General features: G+C 40.2%; 1 protein-coding gene across 1 annotated transcript in view; it reads left to right on the top strand.

Moving 5' to 3' along the window:
- OXCT1 (3-oxoacid CoA-transferase 1) overlaps positions 1-22,784 on the top strand; it is a 142,943-nt gene that overhangs the window by 49,950 nt on the left and 70,209 nt on the right. The window contains exons 8-9 of the mRNA XM_081233215.1: positions 19,557-19,664; positions 21,103-21,217. Of these exons, the coding sequence (XP_081089341.1) occupies positions 19,557-19,664; positions 21,103-21,217 (223 nt within the window). The remainder of the gene's footprint in view (positions 1-19,556; positions 19,665-21,102; positions 21,218-22,784) is intronic.

Genomic DNA, 22,784 nt, shown 5'->3' with positions numbered 1-22,784 from the left:
ATGTTGCCATTTCTGATAGCTCTTCCAGAATTAGGTTCCTCGTTCCATAAAATAAACATTTCACACTTCTTTCTGCCATTCCTGTTCCTATGTACACGAAATTCTTTCACAGGTACCATCTTTCCACATTCCTCCATAGAACATATCCTTCCCTGACTCCAGGCCTTTGCCCTGGCCATTCTGGCTGCCTGGAATGCCCTCCCCGTTCTTCTTTCTGTGGCTCATTTTCTGCCTTCTCACCGAAACTTTTCCTCTGTTGTAGCATTCATTACTTTGTTATATTGTGGTTAGCTGTTCGCCTGTCTCCTCCAGTAGGACTGAGCAAGAATCTCGTGGGGCCTTGTCCTGTTCATCTCTGTATCCCCAGTACAGGCCCACAATGCCTGGCACATAATAGGTGCTCACTGAATGATGTTTGAGTCGCTTAGCCAGAAGGTTAAAATATAAGCGTCACTTTGCAGGCTTAGAAATGTTCTGCCCATTCTAGTTGATTGCCATTATCCTGCTGTAGTCTATAAGAAAGTAAAAAATGCCTTATGCTCAGTGGTTCTTCCTGACGGCTTTATAGTTGAGGTTTTTGTTGGGCCTTGCTTTGAGAGGCTTGATAATCTACCACCAGGTGTTCTGTAATTCCCTTCCTTATTACGGTGACTAGGTTCCTCTGATTTCTCTGGGATCACTAACTCATGGTGTGCCTTTTAATGCTGGCTGGAATAGATAGTGTGTCTGATTCCATAGGCTTTTATTGCTCAGCTAAAGGAGAACAAGCCATATGGTAGTTAACTAGATTTGCAAAAGATGATAAATTAGTGGCAAATAAACTGGCCTTGTAAATGCAACAGCCTGGTTAGTCAGGAGAGAATTGGCATAGCATATACACAAGTGCAGAGGAGTACTGAAGGTTTACTAAGTGGCATGGAATTAAAATCATGTGTTGCATTTAACAAAGTACACCCAGTAAAAGGGGATTGATCTAGGGCTCAATAATCCAGAATAATTAGAAAGATACTGTAGGATAATGTATATACTTTGAGGTCTTCGTTGTGGAACATCCAGCAACTGATGTAGACTTACAACATGTAAGGGCTAGAAAGAATATTAGACATCACTTAAAGTTCAACTTTCACATTTTAGAGATGAAATGGCCTTAAGTGGCTCACATAAGAACACAGTACAAGAAGATATTAGACCTAAAACCCAGAATCTACGTCTTTTGACCCCAAATGCAGTTCTCTATATCATACTCTGTTATCTCATTTTTTAAGGATAGCAGAAGTCAGTGAAATACATGGCATTAGAATCATGTGGACAAAAATCCTTCTCACAAACTACTGACATCGTAAATTACTCTCTTCTATCAATCACAGCCACCTTTTCTTTAATGGGAGAAGGGAAATTCTGTCTAAAAGATCAGTATGCTTCTTTTTTTTTAACATCTTTATTGGAGTATAATTGCTTTACAATGGTGTGTTAGTTTCTGCTTTATAACAAAGTTAATCAGCCATACATATACATATATCCCCATATCTCCTCCCTCTGCGTTCCCCTCCCACCCTCCCTATCCCACCCCTCTAGGTGGTCACAAAGCACCGAGCTGATCTCCCTGTACTATGTGGCTGCTTCCCACTAGCTATCTATTTTACATTTGGTAGTGTATATATGTCCATGCCACTCTCTCACTTCGTCCCAGCTTACCCTTCACCCTCCCCATATCTTCAAGTCCATTCTCTACATCTGCGTCTTTATTCCTGTCCTGCCCCTAGGTTCTTCAGAACCGTTTTTTTTTTTTTAGATTCCATATATATGTGTTAGCATACAGTATTTATTTTTCTCTTTCTGACTTACTCCACTCTGTATGACAGACTCTAGGTCCATCCACCTAACTGCAAATAACTCAATTTCATTTCTTTTTATGGCTGAGTAATATTCCATTGTATATATGTGCCACATCTTCTTTATCCATTCATCTGTCAATGGACACTTAGGTTGCTTCCATGTCCTGGCTATTGTAAATAAAGATGTGATTCTTTTTTTATTTTTATTTTTTTTATTTTTTTAATTAGTTTCTGCTTTATAACAAAGTGAATCAGTCATACATATACATCTGTTCCCACATCCCTTCCCTCATGCATCTCCCTCCCTCCCACCCTCCCCATCCCACCCCTCCAGGCGGTCACATAGCACCAAGCTGATCTCCCTGTGCTCTGCGGCTGCTTCCCACTATCTATCTACCTTACGTTTGGTAGTGTATATATGTCCATGCCTCTCTTTCGCTTTGTCACAGCTTACCCTTCCCCCTCCCCATATCCTCAAGTCCATTCTCAAGTAGGTCTGTGTCTTTATTCCCGTTTTGCCCCTAGGTTCTTCATGACATTTTTTTTTTTTTTAATTCCGTATATATGTGTTAGCATACGGTATTTGTCTTTCTCTTTCTGACTAACTTCACTCTGTATGACAGACTCTAGGTCTATCCACCTCATTACAAATAGCTCAGTTTTGTTTCTTTTTATGGCTGAGTAATATTCCATTGTATATATGTGCCACATCTTCTTTATCCATTCATCCGATGATGGACACTTAGGTTGTTTCCAGCTCCGGGCTATTGTGAATAGAGCTGCAATGAACATTTTGGTACATGTCTCTTTTTGAATTATGGTTTTCTCAGGGTATATGCCCAGTAGTGGGATTGCTGGGTCATATGGTAGTTCTATTTTTAGTTTTTTAAGGAACCTCCATACCGTTCTCCATAGTGGCTGTACCAATTCACATTCCCACCAGCAGTGCAAGAGTGTTCCCTTTTCTCCACACCCTCTCCAGCATTTATTGTTTCTAGATTTCTTGATGACGGCCATTCTGACTGGTGTGAGATGATATCTCATTGTAGTTTTGATTTGCATTTCTCTAATGATCAATGATGTTGAGCATTCTTTCATGTGTTTGTTGGCAGTCTGTATATCTTCTTTGGAGAAATGCCTATTTAAGTCTTCTGCCCATTTTTGGATTGGGTTGTCTGTTTTTTTGCTATTGAGCTGCATGAGCTGTTTATAAATTTTGGAGATTAATCCTTTGTCAGTTGCTTCATTTGCAAATATTTTCTCCCATTCTGAGGGTTGTCTTTTGGTCTTCTTTATGGTTTCCTTTGCTGTGCAAAAGCTTTGAAGTTTCATTAGGTCCCATTTGTTTATCTTTGTTTTTATTTCCATTTCTCTAGGAGGTGGGTCCAAAAGGATCTTGCTGTGATTTATGTCATAGAGTGTTCTACCTATGTTTTCCTCTAAGAGTTTGATAGTTTCTGGCCTTACATTTAAGTCTTTAATCCATTTTGAGCTTATTTTTGTGTATGGTGTTAGGGAATGATCTAATCTCAAACTTTTACATGTCCCTGTCCAGTTTTCCCAGCACCACTTATTGAAGAGGCAGTCCTTTCTCCACTGTACATTCCTGGCTCCTTTATCAAAGATAAGTTGGCCATATGTGCGTGGGTTTATCTCTGGGCTTTCTATCCTGATCCACTGATCTATCTTTCTGTTTTTATGCCAGTACCAGACTGTCTTAAATACTGTAGCTTTGTAGTATAGTCTGAAGTCAGGGAGCCTGATTCCTCCAGCTCCGTTTTTCGTTCTCAAGATTGCTTTAGCTATTCGGGGCCTTTTGTTTTTCCAAACAAATTTTGAAATTTTTTGTTCTAGTTCTGTGAAAAATGCCATTGGTAGTTTGATAGGGATTGCATTGAATCTGTAGATTGCTTTGGGTAGTAGAGTCATTTTCACAATATTGATTCTTCCAATCCAGGAGCATGGTATATCTCTCCATCTATTTGTATCATCTTTAATTTCTTTCATCAGTGTCTTATAGTTTTCTGCATACAGGTCTTTTGTCTCCTTAGGTAGGTTTATTCCTAGATATTTTATTCTTTTTGTTGCGATGGTAAATGGGAGTGTTTTCTTGATTTCATTTTCAGATTTTTCATCATTAGTGTACAGGAATGCCAGAGATTTCTGTACATTAATTTTATATCCTGCTACTTTACCAAATTCATTGATTAGCTCTAGTAGTTTTTCGGTAGCATCTTTAGGATTCTCTATGTATAGTATCATGTCATCTGCAAACAGTGATAGCTTTACTTCTTCTTTTCCAATTTGGATTCCTTTTATTTCCTTTTCTTCTCTGATTGCTGTGGCTAAAACTTCCAAAACTATGTTGAATAAGAGTGGTGAGAGTGGGCAGCCTTGTCTTGTTCCTGATCTTAGTGGAAATGGTTTCAGTTTTTCACCATTGAGGACAATGTTGGCTGTGGGTTTGTCATATATGGCCTTTATTATGTTGAGGAAAGATCCCTCTATACCTACTTTCTGCAGGGTTTTTATCATAAATGGGTGTTGAATTTTGTCGAAAGCTTTCTCTGCATCTATTGAGATGATCATATGGTTTTTCTCCTTCAACTTGTTAATATGGTGTATTACATTGATTGATTTGCGTATATTGAAGAATCCTTGCATTCCTGGGATAAACCCCACTTGATCATGGTGTATGATCCTTTTAATGTGCTGTTGGATTCTGTTTGCTAGTATTTTGTTGAGGATTTTTGCATCTATGTTCATCAGTGATATTGGCCTGTAGTTTTCTTTCTTTGTGACATCCTTGCCTGGTTTTGGTATCAAGGTGATGTCGGCCTCGTAGAATGAGTTTGGGAGTGTTCCTCCCTCTGCTATATTTTGGAAGAGTTTGAGAAGGATAGGTGTTAGCTCTTCTCTAAATGTTTGATAGAATTCACCTGTGAAGCCATCTGGTCCTGGGCTTTTGTTTGATGGAAGATTTTTAATCACAGTTTCAATTTCAGTGCTTGTGATTGGTCTATTCATATTTTCTACTTCTTCCTGAGTCAGTCTTGGCAGGTTGTGCATTTCTAAGAATTGGTCCATTTCTTCCAGGTTGTCCATTTTATTGGAATAGAGTTGCTTATAGTAATCTCTCATAATCTTTTGTATTTCTGCAGTGTCAGTTGTTACTTCTCCTTTTTCATTTCTAATTCTATTGATTTGAGTCTTCTCCCTTTTTTTCTTGATGAGTCTGGCTAATGGTTTGTCAATTTTGTTTATCTTCTCAAAGAACCAGCTTTTAGTTTGGTTGATCTTTGCTATCGTTTCCTTCATTTCTTTTTCATTTATTTCTGATCTGATCTTTATGATTTCTTTCCTTCTGCTAGCTTTGGGGTATTTTTGTTCTTCTTTCTCTAATTGCTTTAGGTGCAGGGTCAGGTTGTTTACTCGAAATGCTTCCTGTTTCTTAAGGTGGGATTGTATTGCTATAAACTTCCCCCTTAGAACTGCTTTTGCTGCGTCCCATAGGTTTTGGGTCGTCGTGTCTCCATTGTCATTTGTTTCTAGGTATTTTTTAATTTCCTCTTTGATTTCTTCAGTGATCACTTCGTTATTGAGTAGTGTATTGTTTAGCCTCCATGTGTTTGTATTTTTTACACATCTTTTCCTGCAATTGATGTCTAGTCTCATAGCATTGTGGTCGGAGAAGATACTTGATACAATTTCAATTTTCTTAAAATTACCGAGGCTTGATTTGTGACCCAAGATATGATCTATCCTGGAGAATGTTCCATGAGCACATGAGAAAAATGTGTATTCTGTTGTTTTTGGATGGAATGTCCTATAAATATCAACTAAGTCCATCTCGTTTAATGTATCATTTAAAGCTTGTGTTTCCTTATTTATTTTCATTTTGGATGATCTGTCCATTGGTGAAAGTGGGGTGTTAAAGTCCCCTACTATGATTGTGTTACTGTCGATTTCCCCTTTTATGGCTGTTAGTATTTGCCTTATGTATTGAGGTGCTCCTATGTTGGGTGCATAAATATTTACAACTGTTATATCTTCTTCTTGGATCGATCCCTTTATCGTTATGTAGTGTCCTTCCTTGTCTCTTCTAATAGTCTTTATTTTAAAGTCTATTTTGTCTGATATAAGAATTGCTACTCCAGCTTTCTTTTGATTTCCATTTGCATGGAATATCTTTTTCCATCCCCTTACTTTCAATCTGTATGTGTCTCTAGGTCTGAAGTGGGTCTCTTGTAGACAGCATATATATGGGTCTTGTTTTTGTATCCATTCAGCCAATCTGTGTCTTTTGGTGGGAGCATTTAGTCCATTTACATTTAAGGTAATTATTGACATGTATGTTCCTATTCCTATTTCCTTAATTGTTTTGGGTTCGTCATTGTAGGTCTTTTCCTTCTGTTGTGTTTCTTGCCTAGAGAAGTTCCTTTAGCATTTGTTGTAAAGCTGGTTTGGTGGTGCTGAACTCTCTCAGCTTTTGCTTGTCTGTAAACGTTTTAATTTCTCCATCAAATCTGAATGAGATCCTTGCTGGGTAGAGTAGTCTTGGTTGCAGGTTTCTCTCCTTCATCACTTTAATTATGTCCTGCCACTCCCTTCTGGCTTGTAGAGTTTCTGCTGAGAGATCAGCTGTTAACCTGATGGGGATTCCCTTGTGTGTTATTTGTTGTTTTTCCCTTGCTGCTTTTAATATGATTTCTTTGTGTTTAATTTTTGACAGTTTAATTAATATGTGTCTTGGCGTATTTCTCCTTGGATTTATTCTGTATGGGACTCTCTGTGCCTCCTGGACTTGATTAACTATTTCCTTTCCCATATTAGGGAAGTTTTCAACTATAATCTCTTCAAATATTTTCTCAGTCCCTTTCTTTTTCTCTTCTTCTTCTGGAACCCCTATAATTCGAATGTTGGTGCGTTTAATGTTGTCCCAGAGGTCTCTGAGACTGTCCTCTGTTCTTTTCATTCTTTTTTCTTTATTTTGCTCTGCATCAGTTATTTCCACTATTTTATCTTCCACCTCACTTATCCGTTCTTCTGCCTCAGTTATTCTGCTATTGATCCCATCTAGAGTATTTTTCATTTCATTTATTGTGTTTTTAATCGATGCTTGATTCATCTTTAGTTCTTCTAGGTCCTTGTTAACTGTTTCTTGCATGTTGTCTATTCTATTTCCAAGATTATGGATCTTGGAAATAGAATCTTGGATCAGCTTTACTATCATTATTCTGAATTCTTTTTCAGGTAGACTGCCTATTACCTCTTCATTTGTTAGGTCTAGGTGTTTATCTTGCTCCTTCACCTGCTGTGTGTTTTTCTGCCTTCTCATTTTGCTTATGTTACTGTGTTTGGGGTCTCCTTTTTGCCGGCTGCAGATTCGTAGTTCCCGTTGTTTTTGGTGTCTGACCCCAGTGGCTAAGGTTGTTTCAGTAGGTTGTGTAGGCTTCCTGGTGGGGGGGACTAATTCCTGTGCTCTGGTAGTTGAGGCTCGATCTTGTCTTTCTGGTGGACAGGTCCACGTCTGGTGGTGTGTTTTGGGGTGCCTATGGCCTTATTATGTTTTTAGGTAGCCTCTCTGCTAATGGGTGGGGTTGTGTTCCTGCCTTGCTAGTTGCTTGGCATAGGGTGACCCTCACTGTAGCTTGCTGGTCGTTGACTGAAGCTGGGTGCTGGTGTTGGGATGGAGATCTCTGGGAGATTTTCGCTGCTTGATATTATGTGGAGCTGGGAGGTCTCTTGTGGACCCGTGTCCTGAAGTTGGCTCTCCCACTTCAGAGGCACAGCACTGGCTCCTGGCTGCAGCACCAAGAGCCTTTCATCCACCCGGCTCAGAATAACAGGGAGAAAAAGTAGAAAGAAAGAATTAGTAGAAGAAAGAAAGAGAGAGGGAAAGAAAGGAAGAAGGGAAGAAAGGAAGGAAGGAAGGAAGGAAGAAAGAAAGGAGGGAGGGAGGGAGGAAGGATGGAAAGAAAGAAGGAAAGAAAGGGAGGGAGGGAGGAAGGAAAGGAAGAAAGACAGGAGGGAGGGAGGAAGGAAAGAAAAAGAAAGTGGAAAGAAGAAGGGTGGGAGGGAGGAAAGAAAAAGAAAGAAGGAAAGGAGGAGCGGAGGGAGGGAGGGAGGAAGGGAGAGTAGGAAAAAAAGAAAGAGCAGGTAAAGTAAAATAGAATAAAGTATGAAATATAGTAGCGTTATTAAAATTAGAAAGTAATTATTGAAAAAAAAAAAAAAACCGGACCGATAGAACCCTGGGACATATGGTGGAAGCAAAGTTATACTGAGAGAATCTTACACAGAAGATTACACATACACATTCACAAAAAGAGAGCAGGGGGAAAAATCAAAAATCTTGCTCTCCAAGTCTACCTCCTCAATTTGGGATAATTCGTTGTAAAAAGAGGAAAAGGGCGAGAAGTCTGAAATCTTGCTCTCTAAGTCCACCTCCTTAATTTGGAATAATTCGTTGTAAAAAGAGGAAAAGGGGGGAAAGTCTTAAATCTTGTCCTCAAAGTCCACTTCCTCAATTTGGGATGATTCGCTGTCCATTCATGCACTCCACAGACGCAGGGCACATCAAATGGACCGTGGAGCTTTAATCCGCTGCCTCCGAGGCTGCACAGAGAGATTTCCCTGCCTCTGCTCTCACAGCTCCCGGGTCTCAGCCTTGGACCTGGCCCCGCCTCTGCGTGTAGGTCGCCGGAGGGCGTCCGTTCTTCGCTCAGACAGGACGGGTTTAAATTAAAGGAGCCGCTGATTCGGGGGCTCTGGCTCACTCAGGCAGAGGGGAGGGAGGGGCGCGCAGTGTGGGGCGGGCCTGCGGCGGCAGAGGCCGGCGTGATGTTGCAGCAGCCCGTGGCGCTCCGTGCGCTTTCCCGGGAAAGCTGTCCCCGGGTCTCGGGGACCCCAGCAGTGGCGGGGTGCACAGGCCCCCCGGAAGGCGGGGCGGACAGTGACCCGCACTCGCACACAGGCCCCGCGGCGGCGGCGGCGGCGGGCCGCGGCGGGCGGCGGCGGCGGGCGGCGGCGGCCCACGCCCGTCTCCGAGGTCCGTGCCTTACCCGCGGCTCGTGCCTGTCTCCGGCGCTTCCCCAAGCAGCCCTCTTAATGCCCTCTCCTCGCGCACCAGGAAACAAAAGGGAAAAAAGTCTCTTGCCTCTTCAGCAGCTCCAGACCCTTTCCCCGGACTCCCTCCGGGCTAGCCGTGGTGCACTAACCCCTTCAGGCTCTCTTCCTGCCGCCAGCCCCAGTCCTCTCCCTGCGCTCCGACTGAAAGCCGATACCCGAGCCTCAGCTCCCAGCCCCGCCCGCCACGGCGGCCGAGCAGACAAGCCTCTCGGGCTGGTGTGTGCCTGAGGGCACCGGTCCTCTGTGCCAGAATCTCTCCGCTTTGCCCTCCGCACCCCTGTTGCTGTGCTCTCCTCCGCTACTCCGAAGCTTTCCCCCTCCGCCACCTGCAGTCTCCGCCCGCGAAGGGGCTTGTAGTGTGTAGAAACCTTCCCCCCTTCACGGCTCCCTCCCACTGGTGCAGGTCCCGTCCCTATCCTATTGTCTCTGTTTATTCTTTTTTTCTTTTGCCCTACCCAGGTATGTGGGGAGCTTCTTGCCTTTTGGGGGGTCTGAGGTCTTCTGTCAGCGTTCAGTAGGTGTTCTGTAGGAGTTGTTCCACGTGTAGATGAATTTCTGATGTATCTGTGGGGAGGAAGGTGATCTCCGCGTCTTACTCTTCCGCCATCTTCCTCCGGGGCCTAAAGATGTGATTCTTAATCTGGAAATGTTAGAGTTTAACCCAAGTCTTCTTTGCAGTTTGTGTGTTAAGTACTGTGTTCTTGAATTATAAACAGCTCCAAGGATGATTAACAGCCCCCAACTGAAGGAAACAGTCTTAAAAAGTAACCTTTTAAAGTTTTAGTTGACATCTCTAATAGGCAGTTTTTCTGTGGCTGTAAAACCCAACACAAACTTTTTTTCTCTCCTTGTTTCTCCATAACTCTCTGCATTGAAAAATGTTCCTAGTTAATTCTATTAATTATATCACATCTTGCTGTTTATCTTGGAGTATATGTTAATGGTGTAATTTTTTTTCTTACTATTATAGATAAGGCTGGTGCTTTGAATGAATGCGTTAGAAGTATTTTAATTCCTTTGGGTAGATGTACTCATTTTAATTACTTCTTTGGATTTGTTACAGCCTTAATAAGATTTTCTTTTAGAAAAAGATAGGACAAATAAAATTGGATATTTATAATACTGCCTGCATGTTATTAAATCACATACTTAGTGAAGGTTGGCATTTTTTGGTTAAATAAAAAGTGAGAAGGCAGAATGCCATCATGGACTAGACTGTTTGGATGTCGTATTAGTGTCAGTGGAAATGAAAATAATACCATTAACTGCTTTTGAATTTGTTTAAAAATACTTCCATTCTACATAAACTATTGGGATAGTCCATGAAGTGAGTAATACCTACGTTTTTTAAATCTGTATGTCCTATTTTGCTGCTAGTCACAGTTTTAGTAAATTAGGTTATTTTAGGTACAGCTTTTCTTCTAATGAGTTCAAACTGCTTCATCCATTTTCCTTCTCATCTCATGTTTTTAAATGAGACATTGTAGGGAGGAAGAACTGCTTTTGTTTTGTAATGAGGGACATGAGGTCGAAGGTGATTATCATCAACTCTGATGTTGGACAAGTGGAGAAAGGAAGGGTCTTTTGTTGTTCTCTGGGTATCTCTGTCACGTTATAGTGTTTTTGCTGGTGGTTAACTAAGCCCTTTTATTTCCTAGAAAATATTACTAGGCCAGGTATTATTTTACAATATTAACTTTGATCCATGCTTAATTTCATTCACTTAATTGGCTCATTTTATCTTCCTAACCAGTAGAGACCATTTTCTGTCTTCATTGTATTCTTTCTGGCCTATGTCATTCTCCAGTTTGATAAATGTACCGTTTAATTTTTATAAATTTTGTTCCAGAGACAATGTAAAGTAGCTTATAAGACACAGAAAATATACAAGGTAACATCAATTAAAAGTAGGGGGCTTCCCTGGTGGCACAGTGGGTGGGAATCTGCCTGCCAATGCAGGGGACATGGGTTCGATCCCTGGCCCGGGAAGATTCCCACATGCCACGGAGCAGCTAAGCCCGTGCGCCACAGCTACTGAGCCTGCGCTCTAGAGCCCGTGCTCTGCAGCAGGAGAAGCCACGACAATGAGAAGCCCGTGCACCACTCGCTGCAACTAGAGAAAGCCCACGCACAGAACAAAGACCCAACACAGCCCCCCAAAAAACCAAACAAACAAATATATAAATTAAAAAAAAAAGTAGGGCTCTACGAAGAAAGAAAAGCAATGGTGGGGCTTTAAAATGGAGCTAGAACTAGATGGATGAAAAATTATACTGTAATGGCAAACACAAGATGTCAAATAAAAGTTACTCATTTAGGGTCTTCTCTGGTGGCACAGTGGTTAAGAATCCGTCTGCCAATGCAGGGGACATGGGTTTGAGCCCTGGCCCGGGAAGATTCCACATGCCATGGAGCAGCTAAACACATGCACCACAACTACTGAAGCCCACGCATCTAGAGCCTGTGCTCTGCAACAAGAGAAGCCACTGCAGTGAGAATCCCACACACTGCAATGAAGAGTAGCCCCCGCTCTCCGCAACTAGAGGAAGCTCACGTGCCAGCAACAGACCCAACACAGCCAAAAAGAAATAAATAAAATAAATAAATTAAAAAAATTTACTCATTTATATAGTTGATAGTACATATAATTTTTTAATTTAATTTTTATTTTATATTGGAGTATAGTTGATTTACAGTGTTGTGTTAGTTTCAGATGTATAGCAAAGTGATTCAGTTGTACATATACATATATCCATGCTTTTTCAGATTCTTTTCCCATGTAGGTAACTACAGAATACTGAGTAGAGTTCCCTGTGCTATACAGTAGGTCCTTGTTGGTTATCTATTTTATATATAGTAGTGCGTATATGTTAATCCCAAACTCCTAATTTATCCCTCCCTCCCACCATAGTACATATAATTTAAAGGAAACTAATGATTAAGTGAAGTACAACTATTCTTGCTATTAAAACTATACAGAATTTTATCTTAGGCACTGTTTTAATTGCAAGAAAGAACTCTTTGTAACTGTGGTATAAAGATACAGGTTTTCTCTAAGAGCATACTCTTCTTGGAGCATTAAAAGAGTGTTTGGGCTCCTAAATCATTGTCTTTTTACCCAAACTTTTGCTAAATACTTGGAGGTCATGAGCCTGAGATTGTCTTCTCTGACACAGATGGGAATATATCTGTTCAGAATTGCCTGTTGCACCCAGACCCTTACCCCTTAACCATAATGAACTCAGGATATGTTCCCTGTCTTCATTTAAGGCCTTGATAAAGACATTGAACAGGATAGGACCAAAGACATCAAAGCACTAGAACAGGGGTTCTTTTCTAATCTGGGGTCTCCCTGAGGCCAGAGTGTAGAAATGGGCAATGGTTATGGACAAATCCCCTGTCATCTTAAGAGGGACTTTATAGGTCAGGAAATATTTTTGTGTGAGCAGATATCGTAGCTTTCATCAGATTCTTAAAGAAGTACATGTTTCCCCCAAAGTTAAAAGCCACAGCATCAGAGACCTCTAAAACTTGGTCAAGCCATCAAGTACTTCTTTGGTTCTTCTGTTATCTACCTATCTGTACATCAGAATGGGCTCCCTGTTTTCTTCACTGTTGTATCTAGTAGGTGCTTAATTAATATTTGTTGATTTAAAGTGAATGAAACCAAGTCACATTTTCCCAGTATGTCTATAAAACTCTAACTTGAGGGAGTTGGTCAGGTGCTTTGTGAAATCTTACCCTGTGCTTTTCTCTTGGCCCACCAATGAGCTAGCTAGATCTGCAAGTTAATGAAGTTCATTTGGCAGGGTTTGGTGTGGGGAAAGACTTGTATTGGTGTCTAGCAGTATTCTTTTCTCTGCTTATGACCTTATAGGCCATTTGTTCAATAATCCTTTTTTTTGGGGGGGGGCGGTGGCTGCACCACATGGCATGTGGGACCTTAGTTCCCCAACCAGGGATCAAACCGGTGCCCCCTGCAGTGGAAGTGCAGAGTCTTAACCACTGGACCGCCAGGGAAGTCCCAATAATCCATTTTAAGACACTGTTGTGAATCAAGCCCCAGTTTGAAAAGGAGTATATTTGTGTATTTGCCTCTCTCTGTCTCCTGACATCTGTACCACTTTTTACTTGACTGTAATTCTGTGGCCATATTTTCAGGCTCTTTAAGAATCCTGGGATATAATTTTTGTGGGTACAGCCTAGAATTAATTTGGAGAATCTAGGTATCTCTTCTTGGAATTCAGTTCTTCCTTAGCCATATTATTTCTGCCCTTTTCTTCTGCCTGATGGTGAAGTCAGGAGTACAAGGGAATTGAACTGCTGTGCTTTATTCCGTCCTCTCTCTCTAGCAGTCATGATCGCCATGTCTGAACTCCCCATCATCAGCAACAACAAAATCACCCCAGAAACCACTCTTTCATCATCTTTAGTATTTGGATAGGACTAATCTCATTACAGTTTTGTACCCTTTGACCTACCTGTTAAAGTTTCACGTGACGTCCATTTGTCCTAGGTCATGTGTGTCTCTCTTTTGTATGAGCTCTTTTTTTTTTTTTTTTTTTTTGCGGTACACGGGCCTCTCACTGTTGTGGCCTCTCCCGTCGCGGAGCACAGGCTCCAGACGTGCAGGCTCAGCGGCCATGGCTCACGGGCCCAGCCGCTCCGCGGCATGTGGGATCTTCCTGGACCGGGGCACGAACCCGTGTCCCCTGCATCGGCAGGTGGACTCTCAACCACTGCGCCACCAGGGAAGCCCTCTTTTGTTTTTTAATTGAGGTATAGTTGATTTACAGTGTTGTGCTAATTTCTGCTGTACAGCAAAGTGACTCAGTTATACACATTTATACATTCTTTTTTTTATATTCTTTTTCCATTATGGTTTATTCCAGGGGATTGGATATAGTTCCGTGTGCTTTACAGTAGGACCTTGTTGTAATAGTTTGCATCTAAATGTAATAGTTTGCATCTATTGTACTAACCCCAAGCTCCCAGTCCATCCCTCTCCCTCTCCCCCTCCCTTGGCAACCAGAAGTCTGTTCTCTATGTCTGTGAGTCTGTTTCTGTTTTGTAGATAGTCCTTTTAAAATATGAGGAAACACATGGCTATCCATGTTATTATATTCTCTCTTTATATACCATTCTCTCATCGTCAAGGTGATTCAGTTTCATACTGTCAGAATGGGGGTTTTGAGAGCCTCACATCCCTCATGAATCCATCTGTCCTTTAGAGTTTCTGACCACTTGATCCTGATCCTTATTTTTTTCTCTCAACTTTTCGAAATCTGCTTTCCTTCAAAGAACAGGATACATTTCTATGTATGCCCGGGATTCAGTTCCTGGTCTATTACAAATTCCAGTTTTACATTGTTACTTTCCCTCAGGGTTTCCATCATTTCTACTTTACCAAGCAGTTTATCCTTATTGGTTAGAAGTCCTGAATCATGGTTTCTCTCACTGTTTCATTCTGAAAACTAGAACTTGTCAGAAGGCAATATAGAATTTATCAGCAGAATATGATGAACAGAAGATGTTCAAATAATTGGCATCTCCCATGATATCACCATCTTACATCACTATCTTGTTTCTGAGTTAGTTTTGTCATTTCTGTTAAAAATAAGCCATCTACATCTTTAGTTTGGTGAGCACTCTGATTATATGGCCATTAGTGTGATATTATTTCTCCTTTTGAAGTCACTTTAAATATATTTTACCACATCTCATCATAGGTCAGTGGCTTCCCAGGCATGTGCATATTTTCTTGACATAGCTTGTTCTTTTGTCAGCTTATTTTCACCGGACATTGGAGAATGTCCATTAGCATGAGATCCCATCTACAAGGTTTCAATGACTATGCAATTGTAGTTACAATCGTTTATAAGGTTGCAAATTCATTAATAGCCACTAATCTTTTCAGTCTTTGTGCTTTTCTATAGAGACATCTAAGACCCTATGTATTTGACCCAGGCCTTTTTAGCTTTCATGCCATTTTCTCCTGTATGTTTGTACTAGTCAAATTACCCCTTAGCATGAAGCTTAAGAAGATGTGCACCTTCTTGCTCCTTTGGATATTTTGGGAGGGATGCCCTGCATGCTGACCCCCCCTTTTGCTCCACATTTCCTCTTTCTCTTCCCCATTTTTCTGGGTTAAATTAGTATCCAGAGCACCTCTGCATCTAGCTTGTAACTTTTTCTGTTATTGCTCATTGCTTCCCTCTTCCATTTTTCTAGTCTTCCAAGGCTTTTTTTTGTTTTTTGCTAATTTGGGATTACCTAGTGTTATAAGATTCTAGCCATTATTGCTGTTGTCTGCTTTGAAAATTTCTGGACAAAAGAAGAATATTCATCCTGAGGCTTTTTGAAGATGAAAATGACTCAGGAAAAAAATCTGCAGTGTGATTCCTCCCCTTCCTCGCACCACAGGCCTCACTTTGTATTACACAGCGAGGTTTGCAGGTGTGCAGCTTTTTCCACTAACAACCTTCAGGGCTGGGCCCATTTTTGTGGCTATACCCGACTGAGGTTGTCAGTAAGATAAAATAAAAAATAAGAAAGTTATTGCCTTGCTGCTCCTCTGTTACCTTACCTGAGATATAATGTTCGCCAATAAAAACAAAAACACTTGTCACCTGAGGATCAATTCTTATCCTTCTCCGAACTTTAAAATACAACTTTTCAGAATTATAAAGTAGGAAGGGTACAGGGTAGAGAGAGCAAACTTTTAAAACAAAGTTCAAATCAATAATAATTAACCTTTCCTAGCCTCTATTTTCCTGCTAATAACCAAAGACAAGTACTAAATAGAGAAGCCTCAAGTGTCTGGATTTCTGGATGTACCAGATGGTGCTGTATAAGGACTATGCATCGTGCCAGGGAGAAGCCTGGGTTGCTCTTGGCTACCACCTCTCCTCCATCTTGACCTTGTCCAAGGACACTTAAACCTGCCCAGTGCTTTGCACTGGGGCTTTTTCTTTGTTCTTTATTCTCTATCTTACCCACTTCTGATTTCAGGAGGTACGTTTCTGCCATGCTTAGTGAGTGCTCTTGTGAGCCTTGATTTTTACTTCTTCCTTAACAAACTTGTTCTATTCATCTTTTTCTTTTCAGATTTCCTTTGACTCTCATGTTACTGCCTGATCTCACCAGATACCCCCTCTCCCCCACTACATTGGTTCTTTCTCACTGTTCTTTCTCAAGATCACACAAAACCAGCACAGAAGACTTCAATTCCTTCAATAGCTAGCATTAAGATAGTTTTGCTTCTTCAGTTTTTTTTTTTTTTTTTTTTGTAAAATCTTTTCACAGATTGTCTGAAAACATATGTTTTCTTCTTTTGGTTTGTACTTCAAATATTTTCTTCCTCTGCAATGAACTCTGCTAACCAGCTCTGAGAAAGCTTTGATTTTTGTATAGGATTTTTCAATACTGTTGAGTGTGGATATTGTGTTGACAAATGCTGCCCATGCATTTTTGACAATATGAAAATCATTCATATTAGGATGACAAAGCCTGGAACTGATTATGTTTAACCAGGTTCTTGCTTTTCATCAGAGTTGTTTTAGCAGGACACATTCTTCCAATCCATTTGTAGTGAAAGTCATGATGTAATTGCCCTTGGTAAAGAAACTTGGTCTTAATTTGGTGTTTCTTGTCAAAACTTTCTTTGGTGGAACCAGAAGGAAATCGCAATTGGTTACCATCAACAGTTTTGGTTTAAGTGAAAAGGGTTACTTTTTTTTCTTTTCCGATATGTTTCTCGCTCCTGCTGAAGGGTATATGCAGGGAGACCAATTAGGAAGCTGATGCAATAATTCAAGCAAGAGACAGGAGGGCCTGAACTTTTGAAATAGCATTAGGTATGGAGAATAATTTGCATTATCTTCAGAAAATGTAAACAAAATTGTTTCCATAACTTATTTCATAATGTTGTAAGTGCTTTTAGAGTTTAGAAATCACAGTTTTTCTTAAGTCTCTATTTTCTTTTTAACATGTCCTTTTGGTACATGGCTAACTAAGCAATTTATCACATCCTCCACTTTTGTACTTCCTAGTTTTGGAAACTATCTACTTAATGTCTATTTCAGCTTTTAAAAAAATTTTGTAGGTTTTTCACCTCTTGATTATAAAAGTAAAATTAAACAAAAATAACTTGGCACTGTCACCCAGGGATAAGAATGATTAACATTTCAGTGTTAATTTCCTATGTGTTTTTCCTCTCAGTTTTTTGTAGATATAGAAATAATTGAGCCGAAGAGCATATCTGTAAATATTTATATAGAATCTTGCATTTTTATGAAGCATTATGTTATGAGATGTCATTAAATATTATGAGAGCCATAATACTGATTTATCATGTGGATGCACCATATATATTTTACCATTATTCTATTGTTGATCCTTCAGGTTGTTTCCAACTCATTGTTATTTTAACAAATGCCGTGGCCAATATTTTCATGAGTAGTAATTCTAAACATGTATCATCAGGATAAATTTTTAAAGTCAGGAACTTCTTTGGGGCTTCCCTGGTGGCGCAGTGGTTGAGAGTCCGCCTGCCGATGCAGGGGAAACGGGTTCGTGCCCCGGTCCGGGAAGATCCCACGTGCCGCGGAGCGGCTAGGCCCATGAGCCATGGCCGCTGAGCCTGCGCGTCCGGAGCCTGTGCTCCGCGACGGGAGAGGCCACAACAGTGAGAGCCCCGTGTACCGAGAAAAAAAAAAAAAAAAAAGAACTTCTTTGAAGGCTTGAATCGAATAAGTGTAAAGATGTGAATGAACCTTAATGGCTGAAATTTCCAACTGGTTGAAGAGGTAGAAGTAGTGCTTAGCTGCTCTGCATTTCCTGTGTCCACCTCCTATCTACCTGGTCACCACCTTGGTTGCATTGGGCTAGAAAAGAATCAATATGCAGGAGGCCTAGTAACCTGATGAATATGTAAAAAAGTGAAGGCTATGCTCTTGATATATCAGAGCATAGAGGAGTTTGGAGGAGAAGATACGGAGTACAGTGATGGGGAGTCCCCTTGCCTTCTGACTAATTCTCATATGAGTATAGATGGACATCTCTACGCACTATTTCAACTTGGATGCCCACATGTTTATTGACTCTTCTTTGGAGTTTCTGTTTTATTTTTGTTAAGATCCTTCTGTTTATCAGAGAAGATAGCTTTTATCCATTATGTCCTATTCTTCTTCAGCTATTTAGAAGTAGTGCACAATAATGAAAATGACTCTTGTTAATCCCTGTTATTCTTTCATTGTGGAGGAAGTGTGGAGTGGGCATACATGGTAGAATAGCAGAAAGGAAGGTGGGTGCTTAACCTCAAAAACTTCTGGAGAGTTTAGTTACTAGTTTAAGGAGACAGTATAATACAACTCTCCTTGTACAAGTCAGTTCATTTGCAGATAGTTCTTTGCTTTGGGTATGACATCTATTAAGCTGAGCACTCTCAGTCTTCAAGACGATATTTTCTTGGCACCAGAAAGATAATTTTGTTTTTAATTTAAAAATTTTAATTAATTAATTAATTAATTAGGCTGCATTGGGTCTTAGTTGCGGCACATGGGCTTCTCTCTAGTTGTGACGTTTGGGTTCCAGAGAGAGTGGGCTCGGTAGTTGAGGCACACGGGCTTACTTGCCCCACGGCATGTTGGGATCTTAGTTCCCCGAATAGAGACTGAACCTGCATCCCCTGCATTGGAAAACAGATTCTTAACCACTGGACCACCAGGGAAGTCCCCAGAAATATAATTTTTTGATCTCAATGATGTTGACTGTAGTTTTTCTTGATCCTTGTTATTCTGAGGGTTTTTTTTTATGTTGATGTAAAAAAATGAATTCTCTTCTTTAAAAATGAATTCTAAAATAGCAGACTAACTTGGGGCATTCAGTATTGCTATAAAATTCCCTTTTGCTCTGTGAATAACTTTAATTCTGATTTTTAGAATTTCCAGTTATTAGTTAATATTTCCTTTTTCAAATTTCCATATTGAAATTAATGATCAATCTTAAAGTAAAATTATTTCAGCAATTGCAGTTCTATCACGATCCTAGGAAGCTAATTACAGGAATAAATAAAAATGGTTACAAATAACATTTGTATCTATATTTAAAAAGCAATTGACCAAGCAGATGTTGTTACAGATTTTTGTCTTTGATATGATAAATTTCCCATTAATTTTGAAAATCTGGGTTTAAGGGATGTGCTTTCAGATTTTGCATAGTTGAGCTGCAATTTGTGAAAGTTCAAGCAGCTGTACTGACAAACCATTTGACAAATTTGTAACTGAGGCTGTTTTAAGCAAAGTTTTAGAGCTTTATGTTCTGTATTTTATGTTCAGACACATGTATTTGAATTTCTTCTATTTTTGTGGATCTAGAAGTTTGTATGTTTGCGTGTGTACTTATTCTTTCTCTCTCTCTGATTTATATGTATATTTGTGTGTGCATGTGTGTGTGTATGTGTATATGTATACTTACATTGTATATCCAGCCTAAGTTGGATGTAAAGATGCATATACTTCATCTTTTTTTAATAAAAAATATTCAGTTTAAGCTCTCACTATGTAATTAAATTTTTTTCTTTTTGCCTAGGTTGAAGAAATTGTGGATATTGGATCATTTGCCCCAGAAGACATTCATATTCCTAAGATTTATGTACATCGCCTTATAAAGGGAGAAAAATATGAGAAAAGGATTGAGGTAATTGACTTAGCCTGTCTGTCAGTATTTATGGACCTGACTGTCAGAGATATGTCCCTGGGGCTATTCTAGATGATAAGGAATTAGAGCTGAACAGGAAGTCTTGCTCTGAATCTTAATAGGAGCTTCTCATGTGTCTATCTTGAGGGGACATGATTGTCTGTGTAATTGTCCGGTTCAACAGTTCCTTGTGTATATCACCAAATTACATGCTTCTCTAGGCTGTGTCTTCTAGGCTTTTGTAACTGTCCTAATTTATGATGCATAGTTTTGGCTGGCTGTCCTACAGGGTAGAGAAGGATAATCAAGTCTTTGGTGGCTTTACCCCTGCTGGACTCTTAGTGTTTGAGTGTTCAGAACTGTCTATCTATCTTGAAGTCTTTGCACATTATAGAGTCCAGACAAAACATCATTTCCCATGAGTGTTGGGCTCTGGGCAGCTGATGGGTATGAGATCGTGGCAAGGAGTGGGTACCGGGAGCATTGGAGGTACTCTAAGGCTACTGAGAGCATGAAGACCAGCTGGACCAGAACTGATATCAAGATTCAGAAGTGTCTAGGGATCGGCAACAGAATAGACATGCAGTAAGAGATACCGTGGATTCAGAGATACCCTCTACCCACAGACATCAAACAGAAAGGCATTCTGCAATCTAAAACTAATGTCAGCGGCCAGGGATCAAAAACGGGACATTTGCAAACAGGAACCAGAGTCTGTATCAAGGAGATTTAGTAACGGAAATAATTTTCTGGCTGGTTTCTGGATATTTCTATGATTCCTGTGTTTCAGTTATAGCAAAACCAGTCTAGACTCTGCATGTGGAAATAGGCAATTGGCAGCAGCAATACCTGGTAAACACATTCTCACAGCCCTGCAAAAATAAAGTCCCAAGGTCTATTCCCTTTTCTTTATTCTGGCTCCATCCCAGAGCACCTGAGGAGAGTTCAGTTGCAGGAGTCTTAGAGTAACAGTAGTGACACTCAGTGTGACAGTAACAGAGGATTATTTACTTCAAAGAGACAGAACAATTATATCTTCCTCTTCAAACATCTGACCTCTTTCACTTACTTTTTAATTAATTAATTAATTAGTTTGTTTGTTTTATTTATTTTTTAAATTTAATTATTTGGCTGCACTGGGTATTAGTTGCAGCATGTGGGATCTAGTTCCCTGACCAGGGATTGAACCTGGGCCCCCAGCATTGGGAGCGCAGAGTCTTAGCCACTGGACCACCAGGGAAGTCTTTTCACTTACATTTTAAAGAATTATTTCTGTCATCAAATTTTATCCATAGTATTCTTTTTAAATTTAAAAATTCTCTACATTATATTGCAGATTTGCCTTATAGTAGTAATGGGAGAGAGTTTTGTATTTCAGTAGTGTTAAAATACAAAGTATACCTCAACCATGAATAATTTATTTCTGTTTATTTTAAAGCGTTTATCAATCCGGAAAGAGGAAGATGTAAAAACCACATCTGGTAAACCTGGAGATAATGTAAGGGAACGTATCATCAAGCGGGCAGCTCTTGAATTTGAGGATGGCATGTATGGTATCCTTTATTCCTTGCCCCGTGGGCTGGGCAAAGACGTAGCCCTCACTTTTTTTTTTTTTTTTTTTTTTTTTTTTTTTTTTTTTTTTTTTTTTGCGGTAGGCGGGCCTCTCACTGTTGTGGCCTCTCCCCTTGCAGAGCACAGGCTCCGGATGCGCAGGCTCAGCAGCCATGGCTCACGGGCCTAGCCGCTCTGCGGCATGTGGGATCTTCCCAGACCGGGGCACGAACCCGTGTCCCCTGCATCGGCAGGCGGACTCTCAACCACTGCGCCACCAGGGAAGCCCTAGCCCTCACTTTTTACATATTCATCAGGTTACTAGGCCTCCTGCATAGTGATTCCTTTCTAGTCCATTGTAACTTCTAAAGCAATTGATCAATTTTTACAAATGTGGCATATAACCTAAAGATATCAAGATAAATGAAATTAGAATTATAATCCTTTTGCCTTCTTGAAACAAAATGGTGATTGAAAACTTCCTTAGCTGTTCTCTAATATATAAGGAATTTCAGTATAATTTGGCATTTGGCTAAGGGTAATTGGGAGAAGAGATTACCCAAGGTGAGGGTTTCAAATCTCAGAAGTACTACTTATAACCAGTGCTATTTACTTTCTCTGTGTTCTGACATTTACATACTCACTGAAACGTAAGATCCAACTTCTTAACAACCTCTTGTTTCCCCTGACAAAGATTCTGTGAATGTACCCTTTTATGTCTGATGTTTTGTAAGGGTATTCAATGAATGATTCAGATTCTGCTGTAGATATTGAATACTTTGTCAAAAAAGAGGTAGGTTAAGATGGTTTAGTGCAATTAGTGTTTGGATTTTGAACGTGTTTAAATAACAGTGAGTCTATTCGCCATTTTGCTGATTTTCAAGACATCAACTGTTGAACTATAGAATACAAATAATAGGTGTAAATTCAAGTAGTGTATGATAAGATAAATATTTGTTGAATGGTGAATCCAGTAAAGCCATACTTAAAGGCCTGGGACAGGAAGTAGTAGAAACATGACATGTGTCTCCATTCTCTGAGCTTCCCCTAGTCCATAAAAATCTTCTTTCAGGGTCTTCCCTGGTGGCGCAGTGGTTGAGAGTCCGCCTGCCGATGCAGGGGTCATGGGTTCGTGCCCTGGTCCAGGAAGATCCCACATGCCGCGGAGCGGCTGGGCCCGTGAGCCATGGCCGCTGAGCCTGCGCGTGCGGAGCCTGTGCTCCACAACGGGAGAGGCCACAACAGTGAGAGGCCCATGTATCGCAAAAAAAAAAAACAACAACAACAACAACAAAAAAACTTCTTTCAGACTGATATTGACAGAACTGTTTTTTACTTTCTTTTTACCTCCACCACTTCATTTTTCTTTATCTTTCAGTTTATACATTGGGTTATGGTGGGAATTCACATAGGGGAAGAAAGTATAATAGTGCTTCCTCTTCCACCTCCAGTATCAGCAAGGTATAGAGTCAACCAAGTGAGCTGAACAGGTGAAAGCTAGTCTCTGGGTTTTCTTCTTACCTCCAGTCAATTGATTTAACATTGATATTTTAACACTGACTCTATGAT

Source organism: Mesoplodon bidens (assembly GCF_964165515.1).
Source record: "Mesoplodon bidens genome assembly, chromosome: 4".
Taxonomy (NCBI): Eukaryota; Metazoa; Chordata; class Mammalia; order Artiodactyla; family Ziphiidae; genus Mesoplodon; species Mesoplodon bidens.
The sequence above is the reverse complement of the archived record's forward strand: the minus strand, read 5'-3'. Positions and strand labels throughout refer to the sequence as shown.